We start from the raw sequence: 15,204 nt of genomic DNA, 5'->3' as shown, positions 1-15,204 counted from the left end.
TGGAATTGAAAGAGACTTCAAAAGCCATCGATTCCAGCCCTTGCCATGCAGGAACACAGAATCAAAGCACCGCCAAAAGATGGCCATCGGCCTCTGTTTAAAAATCTCCAAAGAATGAAACTCCACCACGCTTTGAGAGAGTGTGTTCCACTGCTAAACAGCTCTTACTGTCAGGAAGTTCTTCCTAACATTGAGGTGTCTGAATCCATTGATCCAGGTCCTATTCTCTGCAGCAGCAGAAAACAAGCTTGCTCCATCCTCAATATGAGGATCACCAGAAGTCAGAGAAATGGCTTTAAGACACACAACAACAACAACAACAACAACAACAACAACAAACCTGGAAGGTTCCAGGTTTGGGAGGTCTGCTTGAGGAACCACAGGCAACCTTCTTAACTATCTCATTCTTAAAGTGGGTGGAAGATGTAAGACATGACTGAAACCCCACCACCATCTTGTGTCCATGCTCCATTGCCTTTTAAAAGACATTTCTTGTACAGACAGTGGTTTATGTTAGGAGTAGGGATGATCAAACCTTTCCAGTGTTGTTGGACTGCAACCCCTAGCAAGCCTCATCTCCGAGGATGCTGGCTAGTGCTCCTGGGAGTTGTCATATAAAAATAGTTGGAGAGCCACACCATTCTTACCCCTTGCCTAAATCCTATTGTTAGTCCCAACTAGTGTAGGACTTATTGACACAATTAAAAATATTGAAGTAATGACTGAGCCGGTGTGGTGTAGTGGTTTGAGCGTTGGACTATAACTCTGGGTCATCACAGTGTAGAAATAAGGCAGCTTGACTGCCATGGCTCCACCCCATAAAATCCTGGGATTTGTAGTTTTGTGAAGCACCAGCATTCTTTGACAGAGAAAGCTAAAGACCTTGTAATACTACAGATCTCAGGATTACATAGGATGGAGCTACAGAACTTTAAGTGGTGTCAAACTGCATTGTTTTTATAGTTTAGATGCACCCTCTGGGAGACCAGGGTTCAAATTCCTACTTTCAATGGGAACCTACTGGGTGACCCTCAGCCAAATTACACTCTCTCAGTCTTAGGAGTAGAGCAATGGCAACTCACCTTGGAACAAATCTTACCAAGAAAACCACTTAGGATTACAATAAAGTAGAAACAACTTGAAGTCACGCAACAGCTAGTGACTTCCAATTTCCCTTTGATTCCATAGGTCATCTATATATGAGACTAGCAACTAGGCTATTAATACTGACATTCACCTGGGCTATTGGCTTGTGTATAAGATAATAAAAGGGGAAGGCTACTCTCTTGTCTCTGTGGAGGTCTATGTTTAAAATAAATGGTAGAATAATTATTTCTGCAAGCATTTGTGTTTGCTTGAACAAGATTTGCACTTCCTGGCCACACTGACCAGAGACACCCTTCTTCCTTTACTCCAGGGATGGGAATTGTACAACTCTCCAGATATTGTTGGATTGAAATTCCCGTCATCCCTCACAATTGGCTGTGATGGCTAAGACTTCTAGGAGTTGCAATTCAACAGCATCTGGTGGATACACCATTCCCATCAACACTGCACACACATATGTGTATGCATGCATGTTTGATGGATACTAGTTTGCTGCCTAGACTCAACACGAACTGGATCTGCTGGCTGGCCATCCTTCTGAAAAAGCATTTACACCTGATAAAGCAGAGCCAGGGGCTGTTACATCCTCACTTCCCCAGCAACTGCTACCATTGGATGTGTCAGTGTGCACAGAGATGCCCTCTGTTAACATTAGATCTCTTTGATGCAAGATGGGAGGCCCACTTGGAGAAGCTGAGTGTAAAAGCAGGCTTTTCCAAAGCAATCACCCACATGTCAACACTGGTGCCTGGGATATCTCTCCCACCTTCCCAAGATAAGGGAAGGCCTGGGGGTTATTTAGGAAAGGTGTTGCTACTGTTATCAGGCAACAATAGATCAGAAGTTGGAGGGAGGCCTGATGGACAGATCCAGGAGGACTCCCCAAGCTGCAAACACAGTCTTTTCAGGGGAGTGTAACTCCATCCAGAACAGGTTGACACACTTCTAAATCCAGATTAGGACTCTTAATAGTAAGCACCTCTGTCTTTATCTGTATTTAGTTTCAATTTGTTTTCCTTCATTCAGCCTATTACCTCCTCCAGGCATTCACTCAAAAGAGACACACTGTCATAGAATCATAGAATCATAGAATAATAGAGTTGGAAGAGACCACAAGGGCCATCCAGTCCAACCTCATTCTGCCATGCAGGAAATCTCAATCAAAGCATCCCCAATAGATGGCCATCCAGCCTCTGTTTAAAGACTGCTAAGGAAGAAGACTACACTACACTCCGAGGGAATGTGTTCCACTGTCAAACAGCCCTTACTGTCAGGAAGTTCCTCCTAATGTTGAGGTGGAATCTCTTTTCCTGGAGCTTGCATCCATTGTTCTGGGTCCTAGTCTCCAGAGCAGCAGAAAACAAGCTTGCTCTCTCATCAATATCACATCCCTTCAAATATTTAAACAGGGCTATCAAATCACCTTTTAACCTTCTCTTTTCCAGGCTAAACATCCTCAGCTCCAAGTCGTTCCCTCATAGGGCATGGTTTCCAGACCCTTCACTATTTTAGTTGCCCTCCTTTGATCCTGGAGGATTTGGCTCTCAGCAGCCAACTTTACAGTACATTTTTAAAGTAAGCTGTAGTGGCTACAATGATTACTACTTTTGCTAGCACTATTGACCACACTAGCTGTGTGGAACATAATAAATTCTGAAACAGAAGAAACTCCTCTTCTGCATTGTTCACACTCATCTGGGCTTAAGTTTGAATTGTTCCAGCAATTGTCCTTTGGGAAATGCTTGGCTATTAATGCTTTTATACCACAAGCTTTCTATTAACATGATCTGGGTTCAACTCCCTTCATCTCTGGACAGAGAGAGGCTCCTAGCTAAAAACCTAGGAGGTTGCTATCAGTCAGTGTAGATGAAAGCCTCTTTCACCGTATACAGTTATAGTATTTTGTTTCCATTTAACTGCTATGGATGCATACTATGGGATCCTGAGATTTGTAGTTTAGAGAGAAGCATTTAGAATTCTCTTCAAGAGACACTTAATGTCCACAAGCTGCAGGAGTCCACAGCACTTAAAGTGAAACCACAATGTCATAATGGTGCAGTATAAAAGAGGTTGGAGAGGGAACTGCCCCTTCAGGTGCTTAGGACTTCAGCTCCCAGAATCCACAACAGATACTACCAGATGTTTCTCATGGTAAGGGATTATGAGGGTTGTATTCCAGAATGCCTGGTGAGCTGAACTCCTGGGCTATAGAAATCAATCTTCAAGCAGCATCCTATATATCTTGAATACTAACATCTGTTTCTTAAATCATATAAACAAAGCTTTCTTTATCACATTTCATCTGCACTTCAAGGAGCTTGGGGAGGCATACAAGGTGGACACATCTCTGACATTGTATCCATACAACAACCCTGTATAGTGGGTTAGGTTAAGTGAGGGCAACTAAATCTAAGGTCATCCAGGGAGCTTCTAGGATGGGATTTGAGCCGAGGCTGGCTCAGAGTCTCCACCTCACTGGTTGCCCTTCCTACCCTCTCTTTCTTCACTGCTCCCTCCTTCTAGCATCATTCCTCTGAAGTGTGGGGCTGCAAGAATCTTCCCTATGCTGCCCACAGATCCTTGACTCCCCTTTCTCCCTAGTGGCCTTTTGCCTAGTCAACATCGCATGTTGTTTTGGCTTGTCCCTAGTTCCCCTCCTTGTAGGACATTCCCTCCCAGTAAGGCCAGAGCTTTGACATTGTAGTCTCCCTAGGGCTGAGGGAAGCATGTATGAGGTTGGTTTTGTGTATGTGTGTGTGTAAGTGATCATGCAGAGGGGCTGAGATGATGGTCCTGAAACCTGAGGAGGTGAGTGGGTGGGTTGAGTGACTGGATGGAAAGATCTTCTTTCCAATGACTTCATGTCACAGACACGTCACACAGCTGTGCCGGCTCAGCACAGACTGCTCCCATCAAGAAATCTCTCAACCCTTCCATCCATCACCAAATGCCTTTCTGAATTACATACTCACTGGCTCATAAGTTCCCCTCAGTCTCAGCAGGAACCTGACTTAATGTCTTCATTCACTGCTGGGAGGGATGAATAATCTAAACTGAAATTGCTCTATAAATCTGGATGCAAAATAATTTCTGATTAGCTTACATCTTAACTGAATTCTTATCAAATATTAAAACCATGGTGATATTGAACATACAAGGGGCCATACATATTTAATAAATAACAATGTTTGGTATTTGAGAGTGATCCCAAACAATTAAAGAGATCCCAAAGTCTAAAGCAGTTGAAATTGTGGGTGAGATTTCATTATCCTTTAGTGGAAAGGAAATGCATGCAATCTGCATGCAATCAGAGGTACATCTTTTAATCTTTCATATGTTCCCTGTGGCTGAGCTATTCTCATGGATAAGAGGAAACACTGGATGAAAATGTGGCATTCCTGTTAAGAGAGCCAAAGGGCATCTTACCGTCATGACTTCAGTGGTGCCAAACTTGTAGTGCTAAAGTAAATGTATTTAATGTGACATTTTTCCAACTGCATGGCTATTGCAGATTAGTCTATATTTTAAAGTTAAACATTAGATACTTTTGACAACCAATGAATTAAATAGCATGTTTACAGCTGCTAGTTCTCTCCAGCAAGAGAAGGGTTAAGTGAATGTAAAAATATTGTAGCATCACAAATATGGTTTCCAGTAACACTTACAACCCAAGGAGGCAAAGGGAGGGAGGGGAAGAGAAGTGTCCAGTATCAGAATGCTCCACCAGTGACTCAGCATGCCTAGTATAGCTCCAGACGCCAACCCCTTGGGAATGGGCACTTGGAAAACTATATAAGTCACCCGTGGCTGGGACAATAGACCAGACAGAACAGAGGCTTTAAGAACGCATCCTAGCTGAAGCAGAGACTCAGGTGCAACGATGCACGGCAAGAGTGTGGTCCTCCGGAGCTCTGGAACACTGTCAGCGGCTGAGCTGGCCTGTCAGGTGGCTGAGAGGAATACGGCACGGAAGGAGTCCTTCACTGCTGAATGGAAAGACCTGTCTCTCACTACAAGGCCTGAAGAAGGGTGAGTGTTTTAATGGGCTTTGGGTTAAGTAGGGTTTGAGTCAGGCTTCGTCAAAGGGGTCATAAAACAAATGGTCACAAAATTACTACTTGGATTGGGATCCCCCAAAGAAGCTTAGAAAAAGAAAAATCAAGTCGTGGTAGAGCCATCAAACCATTCAAACACAGTCAGGTCTAGACATGCTGGGTTCAAGCAATAGAATCATAGAGTTGGAAAAGACCACAAGGACCATCCAGTCCAACCCCCCTGTTACGCAGCAATACAAAATCAAAACTTTCCCAAAAGATGGCCATCCAGCCTCTGTTTAAAAAACCCCAAAGGAGGAGACTCCACCACGCTCAGAGGCAGTGTATTCCACTCTAAAACAGCTCTTACTGTCAGGAAGTTCTTCCTAATGTTTAGATATACTGTATACTGTGAAAAGATGGGCCATCAAGGACGCAAGATCTCCAGCAATATTTATTCTTTGCCATGGCTCAGATAAGGGTTTTCCAACCTGTTTCCCTTTTCCAACCTGTTCCCACTATCCCCAGCCAGAAGAGCCACAAAACATCTGGAGGGCACTGGGATGAGGAAGCTGCTCCAAACAAAGTGATATAGGTTTGGTTGTAGTGCTATAAATGGTCTACATCGGTAATTATTATGTATATAACTATTCCTCCATCCATGATGCCATACAAATCAGTAATAACAGGTACCTCCCCTGAGATATTACAACCTAAATTTTGACAAAAGGAGAAACAAAGGAAGCGATAAAGCAAAAGGAGTGAAAATTAGCAAGGATAGTCATACACATACGCAGGTCAGCTTTTGTTTCAGTCACATGGACTCAAGTTAAGAGACAGTGACTGTTTAAATGGATGGAGTGAGTTGAGGGTGAAAATGGTGTGAGGTACATGTTTATGATGACCTAATGTGAATTAATAACTAAACTTGTTACCCCTTTAATGAAAGCAGTTTTTAAAGGGCATTTTTCACCTTATAGTCTCAATGCATATACATGGTAAACAACATTATGAATTTACTTTGATGGTTCAGAGTAGACTTTGGGGAAATTACTTGTTTTGTACTGTAACTTCCAGAATGTCCCAGCCTGTCTGGCCACTAGTTCAGACCCAGTTGCATGTAGTATAGTTTTCTGTCCCAAGAATGGGCCAAGCACCTGATTCTGGGGAGCTCACAAAACACATCGAGGATGGCTGTCTCCCTTCCTGTACTTTGTCTGTAATGTCTGGTTTCTGCCACTTAACCTAACAGAAGCCTTGACCCAAAGTCTCTCTAGGCTAGCATCCTCTTTTCCACAGCGTCCCAGCCAGATGCCTCACCGAAGTCCACACAAGAGAGGCAAAGAGGGATGTACCACCCACCCATTCATGTCCCCCAACATTCAGAGGCATGCTGCCTCTATTCTAGAGGTGGCACGTAGCCCCATTGACTAGTACTAATTGATAGCCTTATTCCCCATTAATCTAATTTAAATTTAAACCCATCTAAGGGCTGAGGAACCAATCGCATTTTAGATCTTGCTGAACACTCAACATTAGCCAGTCAGGACAACAATGATGGGACTAAGAGTTCACCAGTACCTGAAGGGCCACAGGTTTCCAAACCCTGATAATATATTGTTGGCTATCACCACATTTTGTTGTAGCAAACTGTACCACCAGACAATGGAAGTACATCCTTTAGTCTTCCCCAGTCCACTTTGCAGACATCCTTTCAGAGTTCTTCATAACTCCCTTTTCTTCCTTCAGTAGTTTGCTGTCATCAAGAGCAAACAAAGATGAGAAGAGCTTGGAAAAGTTAATTTTAGACTAAAACTGCTAGAATTCCCCACCCAGCATGATAGTACTTGGATGGGGGACCACCAAGGAATTCCAGCCACTAGGCTGTATTTCAGAGGAAGGCAATGGACCACCTCTGAGTATTCCTTGCCTAAGCAACGCCTTGGTATTCCACATACACACTGGCTAAAATAGCAACTCTTTCAAGCTGAGGGCAGCAAGTATGTGAGTATGAAAGCAGAAGGTGATAATAGTCATTGTGGCGTCATTAAAGTTGCATAAGGAATTTGCTATTCTAGATATGGAATGGGACGAGATTCTGATATGTCAGGCAGGGATGAGGAACCTTTGGTCCTTCAGGCTTATCCCAGAAGCCCCTTACAGCATAACCAATGGAAAGAGACTGTGAGTGTTTTTAGTCCTAAACATCCAGAGGACACAAGGGTTTCACATCCTTGCCATATGGATTTCAAGGGTGGGGTGATGTACTGTAGGAGCTCTTTTGGAGCAGAACCTAACACTAATGATCTTCCTTTCCCTTCTCTGCAGCTGGTCTCGGTTTGAAGTGGACAAACGGCGCAAAGAAACCTACCGCCAACAACAGGAGGCTCGAGTCATAGTGCAACGGTCACCTTGGGGTGTCCTCCGCCTGGGTTTGCTAGGTGAACCTCTGACCTCCTACCACTTGCCATATCAGCGGGCCTTGCCCTTGCCCATCTTCACTCCTGCCAAACTGAGTGCCAAGGCTGAGCGGGAATTCACACCCACTCCCTCAGAGTCTGTGGAGTCACTGCCAGTGACAGGCGTGTGTTTTGACAAGAAACCTCTGGCTGAGATCACCAAGGAATTGCCCCTCGTCATCCAGCCCAGCTGCCCTGACTTCAAGAAAGCTGGTCTCCCACGCTCATTGTCCCGCTCCATGTCTCAAGAGGCCCAGAGAGGCTGAGGCCAATGTGACATGTTGTCCCCTACAAAAAAAAATCAATGGTTCCTTATCAGGAACTGGCTTGGGTGCTTCGGGCCTCTGTGTCTGTTGCTGCATGAGGACCATCTAAAGGGGCCCAGATACGTAGAAAAGATTTGGTAGGACTGAATCCATCGAGACAAGCTCCTTTGGGAAGGAGCAGAGACTGTGATTGTATCCATGTTAGTTTCACAGCCCAGAAACTTTGACTTTTGGGGATTACATATCTCAGAATCCCCCAGCTAGCTTGCTGGCTGAGGACATTCTGGAAGTTGTAATCCAAAAAAGAAAAAAGTGAATTTTCCAAGCTCTGGCTATGTTTATACAAATAGATGTACAGTGTCATGCACTTCTAGTGGTTTTCTTTACTATGTATTTTTTAACAGTCAAGAGAGTAGGTAGAGCCCATTGTACTTGAAGTGGAAAAGGCAGGCAGTAAAACAAATACCAATGAATTGTTTGAAAAGAACTCTCTAAAGTTACACAATGATAATGTGAAATAAATTTTTAGGCAAAGGGGTTGAGGTATGGAATGATGGTTGGGTTTCTGGATTTATCAGGAGAGAACAAGGATAGGGTTCTTTCCAAGTTCTCTAAGGGGAAGAAGGCTGAATGGTTAGAAGCATGTGGGAAAATGTGAAGGATGCTGGTGATGTTCTTGGTTATGTTGCTGTTCTTGATTATGTAGTGGTTTTACAGCAAGAGAATAGTAGAGGAGAGAGAGGCTAACGGGACTAGGTTTAGCAGTGACTTCCAGGACTCAATCCCCTGCTACTTGCCAGTTCTATCATTTAATACATGAGACTGTTTGTCACAGTAAGATGTCCCAGGAGATCGGCATGTGCCATTTAAAAAGAGGAGCCACTGTGACTTGGCAAGTTGAAGGCTGAAGGGTTTAGAGAAATGGCAAAACATTTTAGCCTGGACAGAACAGCGTATGCAGATTTGGCTTTACACACACACACTCTACAAATTTAGCCAAGTAGATTGGAGAATTCTGGTGTGACTGTTTCCAAACACCCTGTAGTTCTTGTCCTGTGTTCTTCTTGTAAAGAACATTAAAAGATCCATTGTAGTAAAATGCTGTATTTTTAACTATTGTATTCTTATAGAATAATAAAATGAGGGAAATGATCAAACGGGCACCTCTTTCTTTTCAAGAACTTCACCAAACTTGTTAATCTGTCTTTTATATTAAGTGTGCACAGTTAAGATCAACATATAACTCTGTCAAAGACAAAGGAGAAGAAAATGATGTGAGAGAGTGTATGGTTGTGTATGAAAATGTTCTGTTTTATCAAGATGAACACTCATGTGGCAGAACTGGGACTCCCTGGACTAAAGTGTCAGAAACAAATCTACTTTACAAATCTCTCTCACCAACATCTCCACTTCTCTGTTCCTTGGCAGTAAATTTCCCTAGCAATAATATATTATTGTGAACTACCTTTGTTACAAAGCAAAGGATTTTGGGGTAGATTGGGCATGACTGTGCAAATAAGACCCATTAACTTTGCAAAAGTATTGCTTCTGGTGGAGATGAAAACTGTTGGAACTAGTTTCTTGATATGGATCATCACAGCTGTCCCTTTTTCAGGATCTTCATTGTAGATGTGGTTATGTGATCTGTCAGTATGAATGCCTGCCCTTCAAAGCATACCTCTGTGCTATTGCCTTATTGGAAGTATTGGCATGCTCTTATTCCTCTTACCTGCCAGAGCACAAATGTAGTGGATCCTGGCAAGCTGTGATGTCAGTGAGGCAGTGAATCCACTTTGGGGTTTAGACTGAACTTTAAAGGAGTTTTGCAAGATGCCAAACCATATCATTAAAACAAGTTCAGCACTGTGGACAGGTCCTTTAAAGTTTGTACTGAGCCCTGGAAAGGCTTCACCATCGCATTGATATTGGAGCCATTCTGCCATTGCCCAAATATCTTCCAAAACAGCTACCAGTAAGCATCCCTCCAGTTTAATCCCAACAAGGCTACTTAGAAGTGGGGCGATGAGATGGCAACCCATTTTCTCTTTTATTAAACACACACATTCCTCAGGAGAACTTTTGCCTCTGATAATTATGTGGCAAGAAAAAGTAACTTTAAGAAGTACTTTAAAATGTATAGGAGGCCCATCTCAGTTAAAAAATGCATCCTTTAAAGCAAACTCTTTTTCATGACGGAAATCTCTGACTCACCATTGTTGAACATTTGCCTCCATCAATCTATTAATTAATGCATTAGTTAATTAATTGGATTAGCAACCTGATTAACCTGTGTGTATGTGTGTGTTTGGGAGCTAATGTGGAGTAGTGGTTTGAGTGTTGCACTACAACTCTGGAGACCAGGGTTTGGTTCTGAGCTCAGTCATGAAAACCCACTAGGTGACCCTGGGGAAGTCATATGCTCTCAGCCTCAGGGGATGGCAATGGTAAACCTCCCCTGAACAAATCTTGCCAGGAAAACCCCATAATAGGTTTGCCTTAGGGTTGCCATAAGCCAGAACTCATAAAGACACACAACAACAGCAACAACAACAAGTGTGTGTGTGTGTGTTCAAGTCATTTTTTGACTTATAACCTAATGAATCTCATAAAGTTTTCTTAGGCAAGCACTACTCAGAGGTGGTTTTGTCACTTTCTTCCTCAGCCTTTATTCAAACTAATGGCTCCTCAAAGGTATCACAGACAGATCCAATGAGTTCGCATTTGCATGAGCTTAAGAGTGAAGACAGATATAACAGCCTCTTGGGGGAAAAAAGGAATTTGCTTGTGGATGAGCATATGGAAAGCATGCATCTCCTTTTAAAGCAGGGATGCTCAAACATGGATCCTCAGCAGTTTTGCAGCTCCCAGAAGTCTTTGCCAGCATGGCCAGTGCTGGTGGATTCTGGGAGATGAAAACACCTAGAGGACCAAAGATTGAGAACCACTGTTTTAAAGAGGGAAATCACTTTTAAAGAATGTTTTGTTTTGTTTTGCTGCTGTTTTGGCAATTGCAGTTGATATGACTCCAATATAACTCTTTGAAGCTCTAATTTGCCCATCCTATTTTGAGGTATGACTAGCAAAACAGAGCTTTCAACATAACGCTACCCTGAAAAGAAATGCCGGCAACCCTGCTCACACATTTATGCTGAAATTCTGTTGTTATTCCTAATTTAAGTAAATCGACTGAGTCACCATTCAGTAATTGATGAAAGGGTTTACTCTGCTCTATCCCCCCTTTATCACAAACTGCTTTAATTCTGCAGTGTGGCAGCAGCTTAAAAGCTTAGTCCCCCCCCCTCAATGAAGGTTAGAAGAGCTTGTGTAGTGTGGCTTTTGGGATGAACTGTACAGTACAAGAAACAGAGGGCAATCTATGAAACCATAATTAAGAACCATAATTGTAAAGTTGCCACACCTACTTTTGTGAACACGGATCACACTGGCTGGAGGAATGAGACTATCCCAGATCATATACTGGAAGAACCACTAATGGGCCATAATAAATAAGTAAATGAAGGTTCCTGAGAGTTTCACGTAGCCCTCCCACTGTGGCTGTACCCTGGTACATCCACACATCTGAATAACTGCTCTGGCCTTGCTTCCTTCCAAGGTCAGGGTGGAAGTGTGGATGATGGAAATGGTTGTAGCTCAGTGCCTTGCATGCAAACGTCTCCAGATGTACTCCCAAGCATCTCTACAGAGAGCTGGGAAAGACTCCTGTCTGAAAAGTCAAGCACAGATGATATTACCTAAACCAATGACTGGACTATATTCCTATAAGAGTGCAATACAAAAATGGGCTGTAATCTGAGGAATTGGCTACAGGCATTGATATTGGTTGTATCAAAGATAAGAGCCACACTTACTATTGACATGGGAGTAGAGGAGCAATTCCAGTGGATGCAGAGTAGAATACATTGGCCTGTTACAGACTGCCAAAATAAAGCTGCTTCGGGTCTCTTTGGAGGTATGCTATTTAAATGATGCATGGGTCCTAAGAGTCCGGAGGTCACACCAAAGCCACACTCCATTCCTAAGCACTGGAGTGCAGCTTTTGGTGCACCTTCCAGATTGTTAGGATGCATGCATCATTTAAATAGCATACCTCCAAAGAGACCCGAAGCAGCTTTATTTTGGCAGTCTGTAACAGGCCTAGGTTTGCCAGTAGGCTACTCTGACTTAATTATAAACATTTATTTCTTTGTATTATTAAATTACAGGTAATCTCAGAAGTCTACTGAGCAACCTTAGGGGCACCTCCTTCACTTAGCCATACCCAATAAGCCTTATACAGGAAGCAGTATATATAATTTATAAAACAACACCACACAACACCACTAGAGAATCCTTGATCCAACAGTGATATTCCTTAAAGAAGATGCTTGTGATACTGGGTCTTCAGGGAGCAAACACCAGACTAGCTAAGAGATGGTACCAAGATCTATAATACAGTGGGTCCTTGGTATCCACTGGGGTTTAGTTCCAGGACCCTCTGTGGATACCAAAATCCGTGGATGCTCAAGACCCCTATAGAAATACAATTCTATAGTAAAATGGGAAAATCAGGGTTTGAGTTTTTTTTGAATTTATATGTTTTTGGGATATTTTCAAGCTATGGATGCTTGAATCTGTGGATAAAGATACAGAGGGCTGACTGTAAAAGCAGACTTATATTTTCCTTGTGTAGACCCTTATGTATCCAAAACTGCACCATCTGTATGCAACAGAGAGGTATCCAACAGACGTATCCAAGAGGAGATGGGAAACCCATGGTCTGCAGGGACTACAAAAATATTTAGAAGAGGAAAAATAAGGGAGCAAGAATTCCACTCTACAAAACAATCCAAACAGGACCGACCATGCTCAGTTGGTATGGAAAGCAGGTTGACTATTGAAGGTATATGGGAATGAAAGCTGGGGTTGGGACAGAATGGAGTATAGAATGGAGGGTGACACACTGGGTGGCCAGCACCCCAAAAAAGAGCACTCACCACACCAACATGTTGTTCCAATTCCTCTTGCAATCAAATAATAAAGCATATCTCTCTCTGCACAAACTGAACAGTGAGTCCAGCTTGCTCCCTTTAGCTCCCTCTTCTGTAGCAACCCTTGCAAACCTCTTGCCAATAGCAACCTTTGAGAAGACATCAGACAGCAACAACTGTCCCCAAAGATAGCCTGAGACACAGGTTTAGACCCCACCCTGTTTGGCTTTCACGTGTATCTCCCCCGTGTGGAGTCCAAGGTCATTAGGAGGATGGGTAGAACAGGGCAGGCTGGCACTTGGGGAGGTGGGAGAGAGAGAGACCCTGTGGCGAGAGAAGGATGGTATGGGTCACCTGAGCCTTTGGGCCTTGTTTGTGATGCCAAGGCAGGACCCGGGGATTTGGCAACAATACAAGATATGGAGTGTGGGTGGAGAGAGTGTTATATAATGCAAAAGGACAAGGCTGCCAAGCCAAACCCATTCCAACAACTCAACTAAAGACAGTGATCTCACAGGCTCAAAGCTAGGACTTGCAAATATTATTTATACTCTTAAGGAGAGAGTGGAGGCTGCATGGTTACAGCAAAAAGGGATATTTTCCAGGTTAGGTTGCCTATTCCTCTCCCCAGAGGTCTAGACCTCAGAGCCTAGAAATATTACTTTCTTGGACTACACCTCCTAGAATATCTCTGTCACTATGGCTGGGCTGGATGAGGAATGCTGGGAAACATAGAGCCCATACAGACAGGCCAAATAAAGCTGCTTTGAGTCACTTTGGTGGTATGCTGTTTAAATGACACATGTGTCCTAAGAGGCCAGAAGCCATGCCAAAGCCACACTGCAGTCCTAAGGACTGGAGCACAGCTTTGGTGCACTTTCTGGCCTCTTAAGATGTGTGTGTCATTTAAACAGCATACCTCCAAAATGACCCAAATACACTTTATTTTAGCCTGTCTGTATGGGCCCATAGTTCCCAAAAGTAATACGTACAACTTTGGGTTTTATTCTGTCCCTCTCAGCTATAAAACAGGTTGGCTGCCCAGGAGGTGCTGCTCTACAAGGAGGAAGATAGGTGAACTGCCTCAAAAGGGCATCTAGGATGGCATTAAGGGCATGAGTAGAGTACAAGAAAAGAGACCAGATTAAAAGAGTAAATCCTCTGGGATATTATCCTGTGCCAGCTGGTTTAAGACCAAGCTGTCAGGAGGATTTCGTCCTCAATTAATTGTTTCCCATGCTAATAAGGAGCTGCCATTTTGATTTTGATTTTTTTTGCCACTTGCACCCAGATATCTTCAGCTGACCTTGAGAAGTGCAACACTGCCAGCATTTCAACGGAGCTGAAATTCAAAGCCAGACTTGAGATGGAGAAAACTCTCCTGAGAATCTTTACTAATTCTACAGAAATGTTAAGCTTCTCTTGGTGTTTTTGCCTGAGAACATACCATCACAGTTAATGCAAAACTAGCAGGAGGAAACGTGTGTAGCAGATCTGTTCCTGACATAATAGTTTTATCTGGACAATAATTTGTTTTTCTTTATGTGACAAACACGCTAATGGCAGTCAGGGCAATATATTCTCATACTCTGTGAATGCTACTGAGGTTACTATCACTACAAGACATTGGGCAGCTATTCCACCTGTTCCTTCTTAACATATATATTTTTCCTGGTAAAGAAAAGACACCAGATCCTGTAATAGTTACTATTTTAGACTACAACTTAGGTATCTTTCATACTACATAATTATAGCACTTTGATGCCACTTTAACTGCCATGTCTGTATCCTATGAAATTCTTAGAAGTGTAGTTTGGTAAGAAGAAAGAACTGGCAAAACCACCTTTGAATATTCCTTGCCTAAGAGGACCCTATTAAATTCATGGGGTCACCATAAGTTAAGAGGCGACTTGAAGGTGCATGCGCATGCACACACACACACATACAGACAAGGGACAAGAGCTCTCTGGCAGAGAATTCTAAATATCTAATTAAACTACAAATCCCAGGATTTTACAGGATGGAGTAGTGGCACTTAGAGTCTTATCAAGTGATGTAATTAGGCTGTGTGCAATAGACATTATCCAGAACTAGGACTGTGTATATAGAGAAAGGGTCTGTGAGGAACCCTGAAAGGTATTGTATATCTGAGCATGAAGAGAGAAATTGCCCCTTCATTCTTGTCCATGTCTTCTATATTTGCTTCCCCATCAGTCTTGCCTTTCTTCCTCCAGATGCCCCCTTTCCTCCTCCATCAGCATCCATCTTCTGGGTTTGAATTGCTCAGCTGCCTCCTGCTCTCCCCTTAACCAAGGAAGGGTTTCTGCTGCTGGTGCTGCTCCTTCCTTTG

The 15,204-nt window shown here is 43.1% G+C and overlaps 1 protein-coding gene across 1 annotated transcript; it reads left to right on the top strand.

Annotated features, from left to right (window-relative positions):
- Positions 1-4,912: 4,912 nt before the first annotated feature.
- On the top strand, positions 4,913-9,023 carry LOC121935734 (titin-cap). The gene is made up of 2 exons (XM_042477557.1): positions 4,913-5,136; positions 7,470-9,023. Exons 1-2 carry the CDS (start codon positions 4,988-4,990, stop codon positions 7,864-7,866), a joined length of 546 nt encoding a protein of 181 aa, XP_042333491.1. The 5' UTR covers positions 4,913-4,987; the 3' UTR covers positions 7,867-9,023.
- Positions 9,024-15,204: the final 6,181 nt, after the last annotated feature.

This window comes from Sceloporus undulatus, chromosome 6, assembly GCF_019175285.1.
Source record: "Sceloporus undulatus isolate JIND9_A2432 ecotype Alabama chromosome 6, SceUnd_v1.1, whole genome shotgun sequence".
NCBI lineage: Eukaryota > Metazoa > Chordata > Lepidosauria > Squamata > Phrynosomatidae > Sceloporus > Sceloporus undulatus.
Note: the sequence above shows the minus strand (reverse complement) of the source record. Positions and strands in the feature narration are given on the sequence as shown.

Excerpts from the sequence above, each read along its gene's own strand:
- LOC121935734 (XM_042477557.1), top strand. The coding sequence starts at position 4,988 with ATGCACGGCAAGAGTGTGGTCCTCCGGAGCTCTGGAACACTGTCAGCG. Across the intron at positions 5,137-7,469 it reads ACTACAAGGCCTGAAGAAGG|CTGGTCTCGGTTTGAAGTGG; the intron begins GTGAGTGTTTTA and ends CCTTCTCTGCAG.